We start from the raw sequence: 20,402 nt of genomic DNA on the forward strand, positions 1-20,402 counted from the left end.
GTGCTTCCAGGCGGTTTATACTAGCTTCAGAGGCTCACTGCAACCCTCCATGTAGCCCTTCTCTCTCTAGGGCCAAGGATATTGTCTAATGAGCCCTTTTCATCATAAGCCAGGAAGGAGGTTGGTGAGAGAATTCCCACAGTCTCTGTTGCTCCTACGGCCTCATACCAAAACAGTTTAGCCTCCTGTCCTGACAGGGGCCTGTCCTCCCTTCCCAGGAGGTGTTCCTGTAGTGGAGGATTGGGGGGAACCCGGGCCCACCCTCTACTCTGGTTTCCAGCCCAGGGACCCTAAAGGTAGCAGCTGTTGGCAGCCAACCTTTCGCTGCCAGAGTTGCTATATTTCCCTGGGCCACTTCCCCACAGCTCTCCTGCTCTCCCTTCTTCGCCCTTACCTTAGGGCTCCCTTACCAATGACTTGAGGGTGTCTTCATTAACCAGCCCTTCAGCTGCACTTCCTCTCCTCTGGCTCCCTGGCTCTCCCCAGCCTGACTGGAGTGAGTCCTTTTATAGTATCAACAAGGGCCTTAATTAGAGTCATGTGTTCACATAACCTTAATGGGGGCAAATTTAGCTACAGCTAATCAGGAAAGAGATTTTGGAGTCATCGTGGATAGTTCTCCGAAGACGTCCACACAGTGTTGCAGCGGCAGTCAAAAAAGCAAACAGGATGTTTTTAAGGATCATTAAAAAAAGGGATAGCGAATAAGACGGAGAATATCTTATTCCCCTTATATAAATCCATGGTATGCCCACATCTTGAATACTGTGTACAAATGTGGTCTCCTCATCTCAAAAAAGATATACTGGCATTAGAAAAAGTTCAGAAAAGGGCAACTAAAATGATTAGGGGTTTGGAACAGGTCCCTTATGAGGAGAGATTAGAGGCTAGGACTTTTCAACTTGGAAAAGAGGAGAATAAGGGGGGATATGATAGAGGTATATAAAATCATGAGTGGTATGGAGAAAGTGAATAAGGAAAAGTTACTTACTTGTTCCCATAATATAAGAACTAGGGGCCACTAAATGAAATTAATGGGCAGCAGGTTTAAAACAAATAAAAGGAAGTTGTTCTTCACACAGTGCACAATCAACCTGTGGAACTCCTTGCCTGAGGAGGTTGTGAAGATTAGGGCTATAACAGGGTTTAAAAGAGAACTAGATAAATTCATGGAGGTTAAGTCCATTAATGACTATTAGCCAGGATGGGTAAGGAATGGTGTCCCTAGCCTCTCTTTGTAAGAGGGTGGAGATGGATGGCAGGAGAGAGATCATTGATCATTACCTGTTAGGTTCACTCCCTCTGGGGCACCTGGCATTAGCCACTATCAGTAGACAGGATACTGGGCTGGATGGACCTTTGGTCAGATCCAGTATGGCTGTTCTTATGTTGTTATAGTCCAGGGGTGGCTAACCTGTGGCTCTGGAGCCACATGTGGCTGTTCAGAAGTTAATATGAGGTTCTTTGAATAGGCACTGACTCCGGGGCTGGAGCTACAGGCGCCAACTTTCCAATGTGCCAGGGGTGCTCACTGCTCAACCCCTGGCTCTGTCACAGGCCCTGCCCCCTCCCCCCCAGCTTCCTGCATGCCACGAAACAGCTGATCGGGAGGGAGGGGGAGGCGCTGATTGGCAGGGCTGGGAGGGGTAGGAAGCTCTGGGAGCAGAGGCGGGGTGCTGATGGGGGAGCTGCTGACATGTTACTGTGGCTCTTTGGAAATGTACATTGGTAAATTTTTGGCTCCTTCTCAGGCTCAGGTTGGCCACCCCTGGTATAGTTGCACAGTTGGGTGGCTGACATATATCCAGATAACTATAGATATGTTCCATGCATTTAAAATAAGAGTGATAAACGTTCTAATTTAATTTTTCTTGCATCTAATAGAACAAAAATGCATGTTTCAAAAGTATTATTTATTTTAAAAAAGGTAAAATTCCAATGCCCATTATATTAGATCCTGCAAAAGGCCCTGAGTGCATTAAAGCTGCTATGAATCTAGTGCAGAGTGGATGTACAGATGGACTACTGAGTCTGCAGGTAAAGTGGCCAGCAACTCGTGAATTCTCAGAACACATCACCTTTCAGTAAAGTGCAAAGGAGCTGATGGGTGATCAGCCTTTCTGCAACTCCAGCTGCTTATTTTGAGCCCAAATATGAATTTAGGAACTTCACTTCAGGTACCATTCTTAAAAATTTTGGCCAACATTTTAAAGAAACCTCTCTGTATTTAAACTACATCTAAATCTACAATATTTTGTTGGATTTCAGAGTAGCAGCCGTGTTAGTCTGTATCCGCAAAAAAAACAGGAGTACTTGTGGCACCTTAGAGACTAACAAATTTATTAGAGCATAAGCATATTAGATGCATCCGAAGAAGTGGGCTGTGGCCCACGAAAGTTTATGCTCTAATAAATTTGTTAGTCTCTAAGGTGCCACAAGTACTCCTGTTCTTTTTGCCAATATTTTGTTGCCATCTCAGTTTTCAAACTAAGCGTAATATTTTGAATATGCTGAGGTACATCCTAGTAGTTTTAATACCAGTATAACACAAGGTTATTAACTAGTCCTGACCACCAAATAAATAGAAATGTGTTTAATTACATGAATAATTACCTAACTTGTCTATTACATCGATGCAATAATAAAGATTAATGTAACAAAATTTAAAAAATACTGAAAACACAAAATTACCTTTCTATATGTGATATAATAATGTTCTATTTTTTGTTGCAAGTATAATGCATTTTTATCTAGTTCTTACAAATCATAAATTCTTTGTTCTCTGGAACGCATTGCGTATCCAGTAGGTACCAGCACATGGGCAGGATTTGGGACAATAAATGCAACTTCACGTTTAGACTTATTAGTAATTCATAAAATTCCCATTGGACTTGAAACTTGTTTAGCATAATATCAAGACTATATTCTGAGATGTTTTCTTTCAGTTGTAGTGTTGGGTGCATACTAATAGCCCAAATGTAGAGGAAAAAATGTAGCATATGAATATCATTGTATTTAATATTTCTCAAGAAGTGCCATTTAAATAAACTATATTTCTATTTAATTGCTTACTTTAAGTCATTGGGGAAATTTTAGAAGATGAAATGCACATCCCCAGTGCTCAGATAGAATGACATTTTTTGTTGCCAGAAAGCTGGGTTGCAGGCATGCTAACTGCATACATATCAGTTACTTCATATAGAAGTTTTATCATGTTAGATGTTTTGCTTAACATGTTCCTTGACACAAAGCAAATCTTACTTAAAACAATTAGGAAAGGAAGAATAGTAATTCTTGACACATTGACAAGTGCTTATGCTGTGTGTAACTGATTTCCTGGAGGCAACTTAAGTATATGCTGTAGGGTGTTTGCTGTTCTGTTTTTTATTATTGAAGGTGATTATCCCAATAGCTTTCTGTAGCAGAGAAGTAGAGTAGAGGAGTCCAAAGTCCCAAACTAAAGTTATTACAAATTTATTTGATTAGGATCTTAGAATTCCTTTGTTTAAAATTTCAAAAATTGTGTTATGAAATACACATGTTGGTTGTCTTTGAAGCTTGATGTCTTTCATAAAGTGACTTGCTGCCATTATTTCAAGGATTCCCCACAAAAGTTTTTCTCCATAGCACTTGAGAAACCCCACGCAGGAGGAACCATGTGTTTGCAGATAATAGGTCTCTAGAATCTGTTCATTTAGTTTTTTTCATGAAAGCAAAATTATTTTCATAACCAAGGAAGGAGGGAAAAATCATATGGCAAGGAAATTTTTTATTGTATACATCCTGAAAATATTTATACTATGTTCCTAAAAATATACTGACTGTGCTGGTGGCATAAACATTCAACTTGTGCACCTTTGAAATTGGAGGGAGGGGGGCAAATAACTTGTAGAAGAGTCTGGATGGATTCTGAGAAAATTGCGGAAAATATCTAACACATTCAAAAGGCTTAACGTTTGCTCTTTAGAAGTAATTTTATGAACCCCAGGGATTCTGGCAGTGATTGTTTAGCAGTCAAGAAAGGGTGTTGGCTCCATTATGTCAGAAATCACCCTACTTCCTCCTCCAATTTGATCATGGAATGTTAATAAGTGCATAACACTTGTACTTACCGTTACCTTGCAGATGTGAAGTAAGTCTTGCATCTGATAAATTCTTTGTGAAACCATAAATTACCACTCCTACCCCCTAAAAAAACCTCAGAACAAACAACTGGTTTTGCTTGCACTATATCTTCAGTGCTAGGGTTGAGATTAAATATGTAATAGAAAGTTTGTCTGTTTTGTTTGACAAAAGGACATATTCTGCCAAATAAACTGATTAATGCAATTATTCAGAATCCATTTAAAAATAAGACTCTACTTCTGTGAGTAGAGGGGAGTCTCTCTTTCTGGCTACTATCTTTTTGCATAATGGACATGCTTTAAAGTACTGAGAATTGCCAATATTAGTTCTAAGCACTCACGTATGAATTTATAGAGAGAATCACTGACTTGTTTTTACAATTTTGTTTTCTAGCTGGTGGCTGGGAGTGTGGTGATGGCATTTGAGGAAGTGTGCCCGGATAGAATAGATCTGATTCACAAGAACTATCGAAAGCTGTGTAATTTGTTGGTTGATGTGGAGGAGTGGGGGCAAGTTGTTATTATCCACATGCTAACTCGATATGCACGTACACAGTTCGTGAGTCCTTGGAAGGAGGTACGTTTGTCTCTTTTGTTCTCAACAGCTTGATAACAGAAATACTTCAGATTGTGTTGCTCTTAATGAAAATGCATAGTTTCACCTTCATGAAGTGGATACTAACACCTCTACCCTGATATAACGTGACCCAATATAACACGAATTCTGATATAATGCGGTAAAGCAGTGCTCTGGAGGGGGCTGTGCACTATGGGGGATCAAAGCAAGTTCGATATAACGCGTTTTCACCTATAACGCCGTATGATTTTTTTGGCTCCCGAGGACAGCGTTATATCGAGGTAGAGGTGTAGTTGTAGAACTGACTTCTTTTAATAATTAAATTTTTTTTTTTTTTTTTTTAAATCTTCAGTTAAATTTTTTTTTTGGGTAGCATGAGAAATCTTCCTTCCAAGCTGTGTAACCACGTGCCTTCCTTCTGTGCTCAGGGTGTTGCTGAGTGGGTGGGTGTTCCCAATAGCTTAGCACTCTTCTGACAGCTGTGGAACTCTGATTGTAAAAGCTTCACGCTCTACGCTTTATGAAATGTTGATATTAAGAATTAGATTTTGAAAAACTGGTTTTCTATGTTAGGAGCTTCGTTGTTTAGCTTTCATTGCCTGTCATAGCCTTCATTGCTGAAGGGTTCTTCCCTTATCTTGTGCAGAGAGTCCTCTTAGCCTTTTCAAACTGTGTTTGTGTAGATGTCAGTGCAGTGAACAATATCAACATTTTGACACAGTATATACTATGCTGATGGGTTATCTACATACCTATGTTTTGAAATAAGACAGGTGTTAGTTAAGCACAATAATTTTAGATATCTAAAGCTCTTTATGCAAACGTAAACCTGGAGTGCCATTAGTATGCTATTTTTTTTTCTTGCTGTAATACTGGTAACTGTCTACTTTTGTCCTTGCGTTAATAAAAGGGGGTGTCCATATTTCATTGGTATTTAAAAACAAAAAAGCAACGTGCTCCAGCAATTAGTGATCATATAACACCCATTTCAATTGGACTTTACTTCTGAAGAATAATTTAAATAAAATTAAGTACTTTTTGAAAAGAACATCAGAAAACATTTTTTTAAAATAAGAGCTGTTCGGCAGTAGTAATACTATAGTAGTTTATTGTATGAAATCATTGAGTTACAGAACTTTTAAATAACATTTCACTGTATACATCTTTATAAATTTGAGTTAATTTCGTACTCGTTTATAGTGTTGGTTTTGAGATTGGCGGAGTACAGTTAGGTACTTTTTGTCAGTTACTTTAATCTTCTACATTATCACTGTGAAAGTACCCAGTGGGCTTAATAAATTATGTATTTTCATAGTGATAAAATAGAAGATGAAAGTACCTGACAAAAGTATCTCAAAACCAGCGCTATAAAATAGTATGAAATTAACTCAGATTTATAAAGAGATATACAAGTGTTTGTACAGAGGTGTCCCGATATAGATAGACCACCTTGCCACCTATATTGCCTATGCTATATTTTCTATTGTATTTGTCTAGATCTAAATGTTTCTACCTGAGTTCTGCTAATACACCTAAATATACACATGCAGGCACCTTAGATATTTCAATCATAAATATTAATTTATTAGACTGCCAATTCTTTTAAACTTGTGGTTTTGTGATTTGAACAAAGAGCGAGAGAGATGAGACCATCAACCTGATTCTCACACGTGACTTATAGCTAGGATTTGATCCTTTTGTAGGTATTGGGAGCTAAAATGCTATTGTATATAACACACTTTTCCATCTAACCCAGATACGTTTCATGCTATGTGTTTGTATAGTCAGAATATGACACATACAAAAGGTCTAGAAAGAGACATTATAAGCTCTTTGGAGCAGGGATTATCTTTTTGTTCTGTGTTTGTATAGCACCATGCACAAGGGGTCCTGGTCAGTGCCTGGGGCTCTAGGTGCTATGATAATACAAATAATAATAAAAATTCTTCTGCATATGAGTTTTATGGTACCTAGTGTGTTTTACTTCCCTTTTAATTGTTTAAACACACATAGTAGCTTTAGAAGAATAGAATTGCATAGAAAAATATAACATTGATTTGAATATGAAATAAACATACAAAAACATAGAGTACAGCTTGAGGCTCATCCCTCACTATGTTGTTTATTGCAACTGCCAAGGTTTTTTTAACTTATGGTATGTAATAACTGTTATTAAGAAGTCTTCTGATACACTGTAGAACTGCTAACAGCACTATTTATATCTTTAGGTAAGCAATTTTTAACCATATTTAGCAGGCTGATAGGTCTGACGGCGCCTGCTTTGCTGGTAGGGAGAAGAGGTAAGGATTAGGAGATACCTGAGGGAAGCCAGCATTCCACAGTTGACTCTTCTTCTGCCTCATGACCCACCTGCAGAGCCCCACGCCCAAGAGTAGTTAGACTTGAGATGCGTTTCTCTGCCTTTCCCATCAGCCTGTAAGGTTGCCTTCTTAGATGAGAAGATGGGTTGGATGGCCCCTTTTCTCATGGAATATAGTTTCTCTCTGGTGCAGCTCTGATGTGTGCTGCCTCTATCCATGAGAGTCTAATCATTTAAAAACTCAAGTCTAAAATGAAAGCATTTCCTTAAATTTACTAAAATATAACATTGTGTTTACTCTCTCCATGCTTTCAATATTGAAAAGCTTGGGTAGGAGTGAGAGCAACATTTCAATGTTACCATAAGAGCCATAACTTTTAAACAAAACAAATAATGCATCTTATAATAATAATAAATAATAGGTGTGTGTGTGGGGAGGGAGGGAGGCAAGGGAATTGGTCCATGCTTAATATATTTTAAATGGTCCTGACTAGGCTAAGAAACTTATGTCTTAAGAAGAATAGGGTGAGCAAGAATGAGTAGACATCTTTTGTCTTTTTGGCTGGAAACAGTTGCTTTGTGTAATGGAGTATTGGAGGCTTTTTTTGAGTAGTGGGAGAGGGTGGCTTAACATGGCATCAGCCCATCTGTTCTTATGTTTACAATGGAGAAAAGACAATATAACTATTTTAAGTGAAAGCTCAGAATTCATATTTATGGGCATTACTATAGCCATCATCACCGTAGTAAGAGTTGTAGAATGCATTAAAAACTTCTGAGACTGTAGTGTCATAAGGCTTTGTCGAGACCTCTAGGGGGTATGTAGTGTTAAATGGCTTAACTTTTCATTCCTTTACTTTTGAGGTCTTGTCAAATATGTTGTGTGCAGCAGCCTTAACTGATAAATAACATAGTGTTTATGTGTAATGAAGAGTGAATCAGGAAACGAAAAAATGTCTTTTATGCACTACATAGGGCACACCATTTTTTTTTTTTTTTTTGCTTCATAGTTCAAACTCAGTATTTTCTTCCAAGCTTAGCTAAGAGACTGTTCCTCATGGGGAATTATCACTTCTCAAGGCTTAAATTTTTTGTTTGGCCATTTAAAAAAAATCAATGTTGGTGAGTTTAAAACAAAAAAAAATTATATCTTTCAGTTAAACTCTTCTCCTTTTACCATAACTCAAATGACTGAAGAGGTTTTCCTCCAACTTTGCAAAAGTATTCACTTCTGGGTTATTCAGACAGAGGTTCATCTTGCCCCATTTAGGTCCATGGGAGTTTTGCCATTTATTTCAGTGGGGGCAGGATCAAACCCATCATAAGGTAATGAGGATCACATAAACACAGCATGGGAAGGTTGATCTCAGAACTAGAATTCTTGAACAAATGAACTAAATGTTATAATGGAAGTTTGTACATAACCTTATTTCATAGCTTTTGCTATCTACTAAAGCTGTAGCTCTGAATATTTAAATATACTATACTCATGGAATTCCCTGTTAATGTAAATGTCATTGCTTGATATGACAAATATTTTGTATTGCAATTTTATATGTTCAGTTGACTATGCTGTTTATTTTCTAAAACATGTTTTACTATAGTAGTTTTTACAAAGGATGCTCTTTAGTTTATATGGAGTTACAACTATTCTCACACTTTTTTTTTTTTAAGCAATTTAATAAAACTACTTTAGCTAGAGTGAGTTTGGCTCAGCCTGCAGCAATTAAATTGCTTTTATTAAATAGTTTGTCATTTTTAGCTTGCCTAATCCTGATCTTTGAAAGGTGATCTGAAAAGGGGGGAAAAACCCACTCGCATGCCCTAGTTTTTACTCTTCAAAGTATGAGGGCAGTTGAGACTTTATACTCTTTTTGTTTATTGGAGATTTTCTTGATGGACTTAGCTAGGTGTATCAAAAGCTATTGTGAGATTTCTCATCCTACTATAGAAGGGGTGGTATATTAAATCCTTAATAAAGATGGCACGTGTGTCAAATGTTTTAGATAAACGTGCGTTAACTAAGGAGGAAAAAACAAAGGAAAAATAATCCCAGAAATAACATTTAAGCCTGTGTGTTTCCCATATTGGGGTTCAAGAGAACTGGGTTTCCACTTGATTTGAAGGAGCAGGTAAATCCATTTTCTTTTGAAGAGGCATGTTATTGAAGTGTGCAGGAATTCAGCTTTCAATATTTTTCAGGTACACAACACTTCAATAACCCTACCTGCTTGTAACATATCTGGACTTGATAAAATTACCCTTGTCTGTCCTGATTAGGACCACTTCAGAAACTTTGGTTAAAACGTTTTGTTCTTCAGCCCAGTGTCTCCCACAGTTCTGGACATCTAGGGCTGCTTTCCTCTCTCTGCAGCTTCACGGAGATGAATCAGCATTTTGGCACCTTCTATGCCCTCTGTGCTCCTGCTTGCTGCGGCAGCAGACGGTGGCAGTTTCTGTTGCTCCCACCCTTATTCTTTCTGTTTTATCTTTTTCTGCCCAGATTTTGGGCAGTGGAGTGTAGTTCCTTCCTCTTCAGTGTTCTTCCTCCTTCCTGGATTGGTTAACCTTTTGGGGGTTTAACCCAACCTCAGCCTCTGCTGCAGCATCTCCCTGCCAACTCCTCTGCTCCTATACAGGCAGGGTAGCTGAGAAAGCACTAGGTTAACAATCCAAGCTGCTCTCCATTTGTGAGAAAGCCTTCCCAGTCTTGGCTTGTGACCAATTATGCCCAGTCTTTACCCAGGCAACTAATCCTAATGTTGGTCCTGGGGCTATGAGTCAGATAGGCAAGTGGGGGTCCTCTACCCACCACGGCAGTTGCAACTCCACAGGGGGAAAGTTGGACGCGTGCAAAGCAGGAAGAGGCCCCAGAAGTGAGGAGGACCCTGACTTCTCGACTCAGGACTTAAGTCCCAGGCAGAACAAAGAGAGGAGGCTTGTGGGGTCTCAGTTCCCCCCGCCCAACCAGTAAGTCTTAAAGTGGGTCATGAGCATCCTGAGGAAAGAAGCAGAGCTTCTAATCAGACTCCCTTGCTCCCTCCCAAGCTGACTAGAAGGGCTCTGACAATGTGATTCCCCTCCTCCTCCAGAAGGAATGGGACCCAACAGGGGAGGATTCTGAGTCAGACCTCTCAAGAGGACTTCAGGCCCTAAAGAAGGCAAGCCACGAGAGGTCTCACCAAAGCTGCAGCAGAGCTTCTACACTCCCAAAGCATGCTGAAAAAGGTTTAAAAAAAAAAAAAAAAAAAAATCAAAAAGGCTAAAAAGGTAAAGATAAAGTCCCAAATCCAGGACACGAGTTTTCTTCCTCCTCTTCCTCCTCCAAAGAGGATGGCAAGCTGTCTGGCTCTGAATCCAACAGGATGGGGGCAAAGATAAAGCAAAGATTTGTTTTTCTTCTATGACTTTCAAGAACGAAAGCTCTATTACTAAGATCTTGACAGTGGATGTTGCTGTAACATCCCTTGCCAGGTATATAGTTATTCCCTCAAAAGAAGATTTCTACCCAAAAGATCCCTTGGATAGAAAAATGGAGGCCACTCTCACAAAGGACTTTGGAGTCTCCTTCACTACTTCCAAGCATTCCTGGCAGCTGCCTGCTTTGCAAGAGCATCTTTGTCCTGGATGGGAGATTTCAAAGCCCTTAAGGACAGAGGTCATCCTGACTTTGGCTCCACTTTAAAGAAACTCGCCCTAGCCAAAAGCGTTTGTGGCTGATGCCACAATGTATGCAATGAGGTTCTCAGCCCGAACCATGGCTTCTAGATCAGTAGCCAGGCACCATCTACAGCTCTGACCCTGGAAGGTGGATATTCACTCCCAGCAGTTCCTATGCTTGGCCAAGCTCACAGGCTCCTTCCTTTTTGGGGAAAGCTGAAGAAAGTGGTGGCTGACAATGCGGCAAAATGCAAAGTACCACCAGGAGAGAATATAGACTGGCTTGCAGATAGAGGCACTCCTAATCCTCTACAGAGGTGCCAGCGAAGGGACAACAGATTCTCCAAGGAAAAACAGTGAAGTCGAGGTTCAGAGGGAAAGACTGGAGGGATCAGCCCTCCTCCTCCTGCTACACCAATCCACTTAATGACAAAGATCGCATAGGCCTCCACCCAGCACTGAAGCTAGGAGGCAGAATTTCCCTTTTGCCAGGGGAATGGCTTTCAGAAACCACAGACAAGTGGGCCAGAGTTTATTCCCTCGAGCTGCAGGCTCCACCCCATCCATTCTTCATCCAATCACCCAGTTCCAAGAACCCTATAAAACACAACTTAATCCAGAATAAAATCTCATTTTCTGGATATGGGAGTTGATATTGTGTTCCCTCGGAAGAAAGGTTTTCTGAGTTCTATTCCACCTTTTTCATTGCGCAGGAATGCGGTGGGGTATCCGAGCCATTCTCAACCGCAAAAGGCTTAACAAGTGGAATGAAGAAAAAGTTTTGGGTGGAGACCCTGGCTTCTATTGTGTCTTCGCTGTTTTGGAGGGATTCCTTGACTTCAGTAAATCTAGTGGAAAGAAATTTCCATATCCTCATCAGACTGTACCACCACAGGCTTCCAAGGTTTGTGTATGACCAGAAACATTGTACCAAACACTTCTGTTTGGCCTGTTATTGGCACCCAGGGTTTTTTAAAAAGATGTTGGTAGTGACAATAGCCAGACTCAGGTTGCAGGGAACCCACCTGTACAGTTTTCTGCATTATATTCTGGTAAGAGCTCTGTCACAGTCAGCAGTGTGCAGGGCCATGTCTCAGGCTCTCCTCCAGGCACACCTTTTCATCATCAATGGCAAGAAAAATTCCCTGGTTCCATCCACCAGAATAACCCACCTGGGAGCAGACATAGACACCTCAGTAGCAAAAATGTACCCATCATTAGAAATGTTTCAGAAAATACAAGAATTGATTATCTTGCTCCAGCTGCAAGTGTCCTACTATAGCTCTTTGATTCAGACTGCTAGTGTCATGCACAAGGATCACTGCATGGGTACAATCATGCATCATATGTCTTCAGGCCTTCATAGTAAGAGTGTGGAACCACTTCTCAGAATGTTTGAAAGTTCAATACGGGTTCCAACACAGGTGTTTAACTCCATTATGTGGTGGTCAGCCCATAATGTCTGCAAAGGGATGCCCATTTGTCTTCGAGATCCTTTAGGTTCACAACCAATGCCAGTTTGACAGGTTAGAGAGCTCCCTTGGAGACCCAAACAGCCCAGGGCTTCTGGAGCAAGGAGGAAAAGACTCACAGCATAAACCTCCTAGAGCTGAGAGTTGTCGAACTAGCTCCACAAAGGCTCCAAATCACCCTAAGGGGGAGCCACATCCTGGTTCAGTCTGACAATATGACTGTCGTTGCATATCTAAACAACCAAGGGGGAACAAGGGATACAGCTCTATACGCAGAAGCAATGGAAATAATGAGGTGGGTGGAACAGTTCCTCCTTTCCCTCGTAGCGATCCACATCAAAGTGCATTGGAACTAAAAGGTAGACTGGCTAGCAGATGTAGAGTCAACAACTCTGAGTGGTGCCTGAATCCAAGAAGTTTTTGATCTCATCATTCGGATGTTCAGCCTCCTTTCAATTGACCTGTTGATAAATCATACGAATGCAAAGAGGCCAAAATACTTCACAAGGGAGGCAGACCCCAGAGCCATGGAGAAGATGCCTTATTGCACAGTTGGCTGCAGGGTCTACTTCATGTGTTTCCATCCTTCCTGCTACTTGGAAAGGTGGTCCCGAAAATAAAAACAGAACAGGTGATGGTAATTCTTAGAACTCCTTGTTGGCCAAGGAGACTTTGATTCTCAGACCTAATAGAGCTGGAATTACCCACTCCAGCTTCCGTGGAGACAGGACATCCTCTTGCATGGTCCTCTTCATTTGGACCCCAAATAGCTTTGTCTAACAGCCTGACTATTAGAAGGAAGCGCTAGAAGGTCTGTTTGTCCTCCATAGTTATTAAGACATTAATTTTGTCAAAGAGAATTTCAACACTAAAAACATATTTCTCTGTCTAGTCCAGATTCTACAACTGGTGCCAAGAACCCAGCGCAAATCCTGGAATTCCAGCCATTCTGGATTTCCTCCAAGAAGGCATAGACAGAGGAGGTCTTCAGCCCAGTATAGTTGCATGTCAGGTGTCTGCTCTTAGTAGCATGTTATTTACAGGATCCTTGGGTTCTTTCAAGCCAGTGTCTTTCAAGCTGTCCAACTGACCAGACCAAGGGTCAGGGTACTCTTTCCAAAATGGGACCTACTGCTGGTTTTGAGGGTCCTGACTACCCATCCCTTCAAGCCTTTGACTTCAGTGTCAGCTTTTTATGTATCCATTAAGTCTTGTTTCTTAGTGGCTGTCAAGTGTTGGAGCTGGCTGCCTTATCTATATAGGAGCTTGACTCTGTGTTCCATGAGGACAAAGTGGTGCTCAGGATACCTGAATTCTTTCTTCCTAAGGTAAATTCCTCCTTCCACACTTTCCAAGAAGTTGTGCTTCCTTTGTTCTGTCCAAAACCACAGCGTCCAATGGAAAAGATGTGGGGACACCCATGACTGAATGCACTCCTGTATTCACACCATTGTAATGATCTTTGTACAAAATATGCCTTATTGAGGTATCATTTGAAAATTAATAACTTGATGGTCAATAATATCATTGTGAAATGCATATAACAACATTATATGTAAAGTTATGAACATAAACTGAAATTGTCTGAAATGTGGTTACCAGATGGGTCTGGGTAAACCAGTTTCTCAGAGACAAAGGACAAACTGATGCCTCTAGCCAAATGTCAGCAAAACTAGCGGGCAATAACCTGTCAAGTGGCCATTCTTTGGCAAAGGAGGAGGACAGGAACAGATTGAGCTGCATTTTAGCAAACAGCACAGAACCCCTTTCACCACCTGACTCCTTCTCTCCATCCTCACAGCAGGAACACATTTTATCTAGGGATAATCCTCAGGAAAATGCTTTTCAAAGGGTGACTGAAGTATAAAAGTGAGGGGCAAAAACACCCCAAGTTATCTGTCCCTATTCATCTCAATTTCTTTTACCAAAGAAGACAAAAGGTACAGCCTTTGGACTTTGGGAGCAGATACGGGGCTGAGAATAAGATCAGCAATGTTATCGGGAGCATGTGGTTAGGGTCTTTCACTTGGAACTAAGTCTAGTTTGTTAAATTTTAGTACTAGGAAGTTGTCGTAACTATAAAGGGAAGGGTAACAGCTGTCCTGTATACAGTACTATAAAATCCCTCCTGGCCAGAGACTCCAAAATCCTTTTCCCTGTAAAGGGTTAAGAAGCTCAGGTAACCTGGCTGGCATCTGACCTAAAGGACCAATAAGGGGACAAGATACTTTCAAATCTTGGGTGGGGGGAAGGCTTTTGTTTGTGTTCTTTGTTTGGGAGGTGTTCGCTCTCGGGACTGAGAGGGACCAGACATCAATCCAGGTTCTCCACATCTTCCTAAACAAGTCTCTCCTATTTCAAACTTGTAAGTAAATAGCCAGGCAAGGCGTGTTAGTTTTCCTTTGTTTTCTCAACTTGTAAATGTACCTTTTACTAGAGTGTTTATCTTTGTTTGCTGTACTTTGAACCTAAGACTAGAGGGGAGTCCTCTGAGCTCTTTAAGTTTGATTACCCTGTAAGGTTAATTTCCATACTGATTTTACAGAGATGATTTTTACCTTTTTCTTTAATTAAAAGCCTTCTTTTTAAGAACCTGATTGATTTTTCCTTGTTTTAGATCCAAGGGGTTTGGATCTTGATTCACCAGGAGTTGGTGAGAGGAAGGAGGGGAATGGTTAATTTCTCCTTGTTTTAGATCCAAGGGGTTTGGATCTGTATTCACCAGGGAGTTGGTGAAGGTTTTTCAAGGCTTCCCAGGGAGGGAATCCATTGAAATGGTGGCAGCGGAACCAGAGCTAAGCTGGTAGTTAAGCTTAGAAGTTTTCATGCAGGCCCCTACATTTGTACCCTAAAGTTCAAAGTGGGGATACAGCCTTGACAGAAGTGTTTTATCTTTTTCTCTTGTGACCATTTCTGACTTCAATGCCTTATACTTGTACTCACTTAAAATCTCTTTGTAGTTAAATAAACTCATTTTATTCTTTAATCAAAACTAATCCAGTGTTGTGAATGGTGTGGGTAACTCCATTTAGGGTAGAAAACTGTTGTATATGGATCCCTTTACAGGGGCAACAGACCTAATATCTGGACTGTTCAGAGGGCTGGACAGTGCAGAACACACATTTTGGGGAAAAATCTGAAACTGAGTGGGTTGGGGGGTCTCCCTGCAACTGGTAACCAAGGCTGGTGGAAGCCAGAGTATGACTGATGTGTGATTGGCAGGCTACAGTTATATGCAGACACACGGGGTTTTATCTGATTGCTGGAAGGCTGTTTGTGAGTGGCCCAAGTTGGGAGCTACGGCAGCAAAGCATTGCGAGGCACCCAAATTTGCAGGGCAGAAGTGACACAGCCTTCACAGGTTTGGATTGTACCCTGGAATGTTACAACTCCTTAAATGTCAGAAGAGCCTTAAAAATCTATCTCAAGCATACAGAGTCCATGAGAAGATTAGGCTCCTCATTTACAGGAGAACCTCAGATACAAACGCCAGAGTTACGAACTGATCAGTCACTCACACACCTCATTTGGAACTGGAAATAGGGAATCAGGCAGCAGCAGAGACACACACACACACACACACACACACACACACAAAAAAAGTAAATACAGTTCAGTACTGCGGTGAATGTAAATTACTAAAAAAAAAAAAGGGGGGAAAGCAGCATTTTTCTTCTGCATAGTAAAGTTTCAAAGCTGTATTAAGTCAATGTTCAGTTGTAAACTTTTGAAAGAATGACAACGTTTTGTTCAGAGTTACGAACATTTCAAAGTTACGAACAACCTCCATTCCCGAGATGTTCGTAACTCTGCAGTTCTACTGTATGTCTTTCCGTGAAAAATGCTAGAGATTTAGAGTTTCCAAGTCCTCTATAACTAGGTGGATTAGACTATGTATTGTGGAAGCCTACAAATCATCAGAGGTTCCTATCCCAGCAGGGATCAAAGTTCACTCCACCAGATCTTTAGCAACCTAATGGGTGGAATGAGCAAGTGTTTCCACCTCGGAAATTTACAAAGTGGCCACTTGGTCTAGAGCTAACCCTGGCATTAAGCACTACAAGGTGGACTTTTTACTTTCTTTGGAGGCTGTCTTTGGCAGGAAGGTGCTGCAGGAGGTGAACAATAAAAATACAGATGTAAAACGGGGGGAGTACTTCTTTTCTACTGAGCTCTTGTTCCCTAACTCTTCCTACATCTGATCACTACTCGCTACTTCCCAGATGTCCAGAATTGTGGGAGATGCTGGGCTGCAGAATGGAAAACTTCATATAGCTAATTTCCTTTCATTTCTACCCGCCCGAGATGGCTCATGAGCCTCTAGTCAGATATTAAATGGAATTGTTACCATCGGACTGTCTTTCTTGGAATAATGTACATATTTATTTGATCTCTGGAATATGTTATAAACAGTTTATACAGGTTTTATAGCTTAGGAAAAACTCATCTGGCGGCAGGTGGGAGCGGAGGGGGCGTCGTGAGAGCATGAGGCAAAGAAATGCTGATCTGCCTCCAGGAAGCTGCAGAGAAGCAGCCTAGACATTCAGAATTGTGGGAGGCGCTTCTTGCAGAAGGGGAACATTGATTAAAATTTTTACGTTCTTGGTTATATATGTGGTTAATCTCTGTTTCATATCTAGCAAAGGGGTAACTTGTGTAGTTTGAACAAGGCTATATAATAGATCAATACATGCACCCAAAGCCCAGTTGATAATGCCTAAGTGCTGTGAGAGTGTATGTACGAGTGACATCTCTTTGGAGCTTTCAGCATGTTAGGCTCTGATGGTTCATATATGCTTAGTGAAAAGTTGTGCCTTATTGATACAAAGATATAGTTGCTATTGTTTTGAAAATTTTATTTCACATTTTCATATAGTCTATAATCTGTTACATGCCAACCATAATAAATATATTTTGACAAACTGCTAACTTCAGTGAAATATGATTTGTGGCTCTAGGTTTACTACTACTTAACTTATTAAGCTCTGTACCTCTTATTTTAAGATTAGAAAAATAAAAACAATATAGAGGAAAAGCCTTGTATGTCAAGTACAGTCATTTGATTTAAAAAATAATGTAAGTGGATTGTCTGGAGTTCCCATTTTTCATTTTAGATTGAAATAAAATTGTTTTGCAATAAAGCAGCTTGTCTGAAAATTGCTTAAAATAAGCAAAATGCTAGATAATGAGATGTTCAGGTAAAATATTGTCCTAAGGCACCCAAGTCTGCTTATTACAGGTGTGTGTATAGAAGGTAAGCAGTTTGCGTTACCCTATGGGCTGGTCTACACTACACAGGTCAACATAAGGCAGCTTGTGTCTACACTACAGCCTTCCTGCCACTGATATAAGTGCTCTACTACACCAACATAATAACTTCACCTTCACGAGAGACATAAGGTTTATGTCTTTGTAGTTAGGGTGACCCAGTGTCTGTGTAGACACTGTCTCCCTTACATCGGCTGTCTTGTCAATTTCACAGCAGGAGCAGTGAAATTGACAAAAAAGCTGCTCCCTTGGAGAGCAGGGCAGCTGGACCCTGCTGTCAGCTGGGAGCCGGGGTGAGAAGCCTGAGGAGCTTCCCCTGCTCCCAGCTGGGAGCCGAAGCCTCCCGAAGTGGGAGCAAGCTGGGTGAGAAGCCTGAGCAGGCAGTCTTGTCAATTTCATGGTTTGATGAGCTGTGAAATTGACAAGGCTGCCCAGCTCCCCATGGGGGGCAGGAGGGAGGCAGGAGAAGCCAGGGCTGCTGGACCCCACTCCCCAGGGTCGAGAAGCCCCACGCGGCTTCCCCTTGTTCCAGGTGGCGAATGGGGAATGAGGAGGGGGAGCAGCCCTCCAGGAGCCTCTGGGGCAGCCAGGCTCCTGGTAGGGAGCTGCCAGATCAGGATTTCAGCTCCCCACACTGCCCTTCTTCTGTCAGTGGAAGTGCTCCTGGAGAGGCCACTCATCACCGACCCAAGGATGGTAGTGTGGACATGCAGCACCACAGTAATTACTGTTGTGGTTTTAAGTCGATCTAATATAGGTTGATTTAGATTTGTAGTGTAGACATACCCAATGTGTTTATATTAAAACACACAAAAATTATAAGCAGCAATTTATGGTGTCTGTGATTGAGACTTTTTAACATAGTTTTTAAACTGGATGGATAATCAAATAAACTGTTGTAGTTACTTGTATGCCGCAATAAGTTATGTCAAGGCAAGAATATAAACTGATTGTCAGGCTTCTGCCTGTGCCAACCCCAAAATGCTTCATGATGGTACAGGTTAGATAATGTTTGTTTACATTGTCATGTGCTTGAATGGAAAATTGGGCTTTCTGGCTATTCAGCAATTAAATTAGTAGAAATACCTTTTAAAAATTAGTTGATATGTGTACCTTTTTGTCAATAAGTTCTCAAATGAACACATTATACAAGGCATCTTGTGTAGTGGAAGAGATTTTTAATTTAGTTTATTTGCCTCATTATAGATCAGTATTTAAGTTGTTTATATGTAAATGTATGATTTGAGGAACAATTAAGTGTTGACAAAGTAGATTGCAGTCATATCAATTGCAGTGCATTTTCCATAATTTTTCTAACTGACATCTTTGATGATAAATAGTGGATGCCAAGTCAAAGCCGATTATACAGTGCACTAGGAATTCATGGTGCTGTCAGGGAGAAGACCGATTGACTTTAAATTTACATATTAATGAGAAGATTTGTTAAGAGGGTGCTTGACTATAGAAAATAACAGCATATTTATAGGGCACGACATTTTACAAATAAAGCTGATGCAGGAAAATGGAAATTAAACCTTTTAGATTAATAAATTCAAGACTGCTAAAATGCATATTTGCATTTTTGTTTTCTTAAATTTACCTTGCTCTCAGAGTAACATGGTTTTCCCTTGTTCAAGCTGGATCCACTAATCCTCAAAGACTAATGCTTTAACGTTTTGAATTAATTTCTTGCATTCTTAAACATCTTCGTAGTTAAGTTTTCTTTTTTAATTTCTAATTGTGAGGAAAAACTTCCCTTTTTTAGAACAAGGTTGCTTTTAATTATGATGCAGGTCTAATATAAAAATCAGTTCTTACAAAATTTTGTTTTAATGCCATATATTTAACTTTTGTGACAGTGTAGGATCAGTAATTGTGTTGATTAGCACTGTGTTGGAAAATATGCTTTCTTTATCCTATCAGTCTTGGATGAAACTTCAGTTTTCAGTATCTAAGTGTAACAGCTTAAACAATATTCAGTAATCACCCCAGAGGATCAAATCTTTATTTGCTGTGACGTTTTAAAAATGAAATCCAAGATTTTTGTTTTATGTAAAGTGCTAATTATGCTCTTTGATATGTGGATGCTCCTCACTGCACACTTTGTAAAATTTAGTAATATACATACATAAATGGCAATTTTTATTTTTTCTCTGAAGAATACATAGCAAATTTTACTCATATTTGAGGACACAGTAGAATTATAGGGAGACTTGATATTGTCTTAGTAGTTAAGCTTATTTTCTAAAATGGGCCTAAAATGGACATACTTTTCTGGATCCCCTCCCCCTCTAAAAGTATGTGTCCCATGGGTGTGAAACTTCATACAAGGCTACATTTTTATGCCCTTTGAATTTTCTAGGTAGCTTTTGTTTGGTTTCTCTTCATACATTTTTAATAGGAAGTCTTTGAATTTGGGGTCTGGCTGAAACTTTTCCTTAGCATTTCTACTTTTCATGACTGACCATTATCTCTTAAACACTATCTACAAAAAATCTTAGACAAGGTGGGTAAGGTAATATCTTTGCTTTAACCAACAGATGTTGGTCCAATAAATGTCGCCAACTCTCATGATCTTTTCATGAGTCTCACGATAATTATTGAGTCAAGTGGATAAGTGATTTCAGCCTTCATTCTTAAAGAAAAAGTAAGTTTCTAGCCCTCGTGGCTGTGGAGAAAGCTTCAAAACCTGACCCCCAGTGCACTGTAGAGGAACAGAAAGCAAATAAAGAGAACATCAAATCTATTATTGTTACAGAATCTCATGATTTTTGGTGAGCTTGACTCATGATTTTTAAACATTTGGGGTTGGGCAATACTGTGAAAGAGACAAGCTTTTGAGCTACATAGAGCTCTTCTTCAGATCTGGAAAAAGGACTCTGGCTATATCTACACTGTGGCCTTGGCTACACTGGCGCTGTACAGCGCTACAACTTGCTGCGCTCAGGGGTGTGAAAACACCTCCTCCCCCCCCCCCCCCC

General features: G+C 40.3%; 1 protein-coding gene across 2 annotated transcripts in view; it reads left to right on the plus strand.

Annotated features, from left to right (window-relative positions):
- Nucleotides 1-20,402, plus strand: part of AP3B1 (adaptor related protein complex 3 subunit beta 1) — a 282,184-nt gene that overhangs the window by 83,717 nt on the left and 178,065 nt on the right. For both annotated transcript variants that reach the window (XM_034773780.1, XM_034773779.1), the window contains exon 7: nucleotides 4,519-4,701. In XM_034773780.1, coding sequence (XP_034629671.1) covers nucleotides 4,519-4,701 — 183 coding nt within the window. The remainder of the gene's footprint in view (nucleotides 1-4,518; nucleotides 4,702-20,402) is intronic.

Source organism: Trachemys scripta, chromosome 6 (assembly GCF_013100865.1).
Source record: "Trachemys scripta elegans isolate TJP31775 chromosome 6, CAS_Tse_1.0, whole genome shotgun sequence".
Classification (NCBI taxonomy): domain Eukaryota; kingdom Metazoa; phylum Chordata; order Testudines; family Emydidae; genus Trachemys; species Trachemys scripta.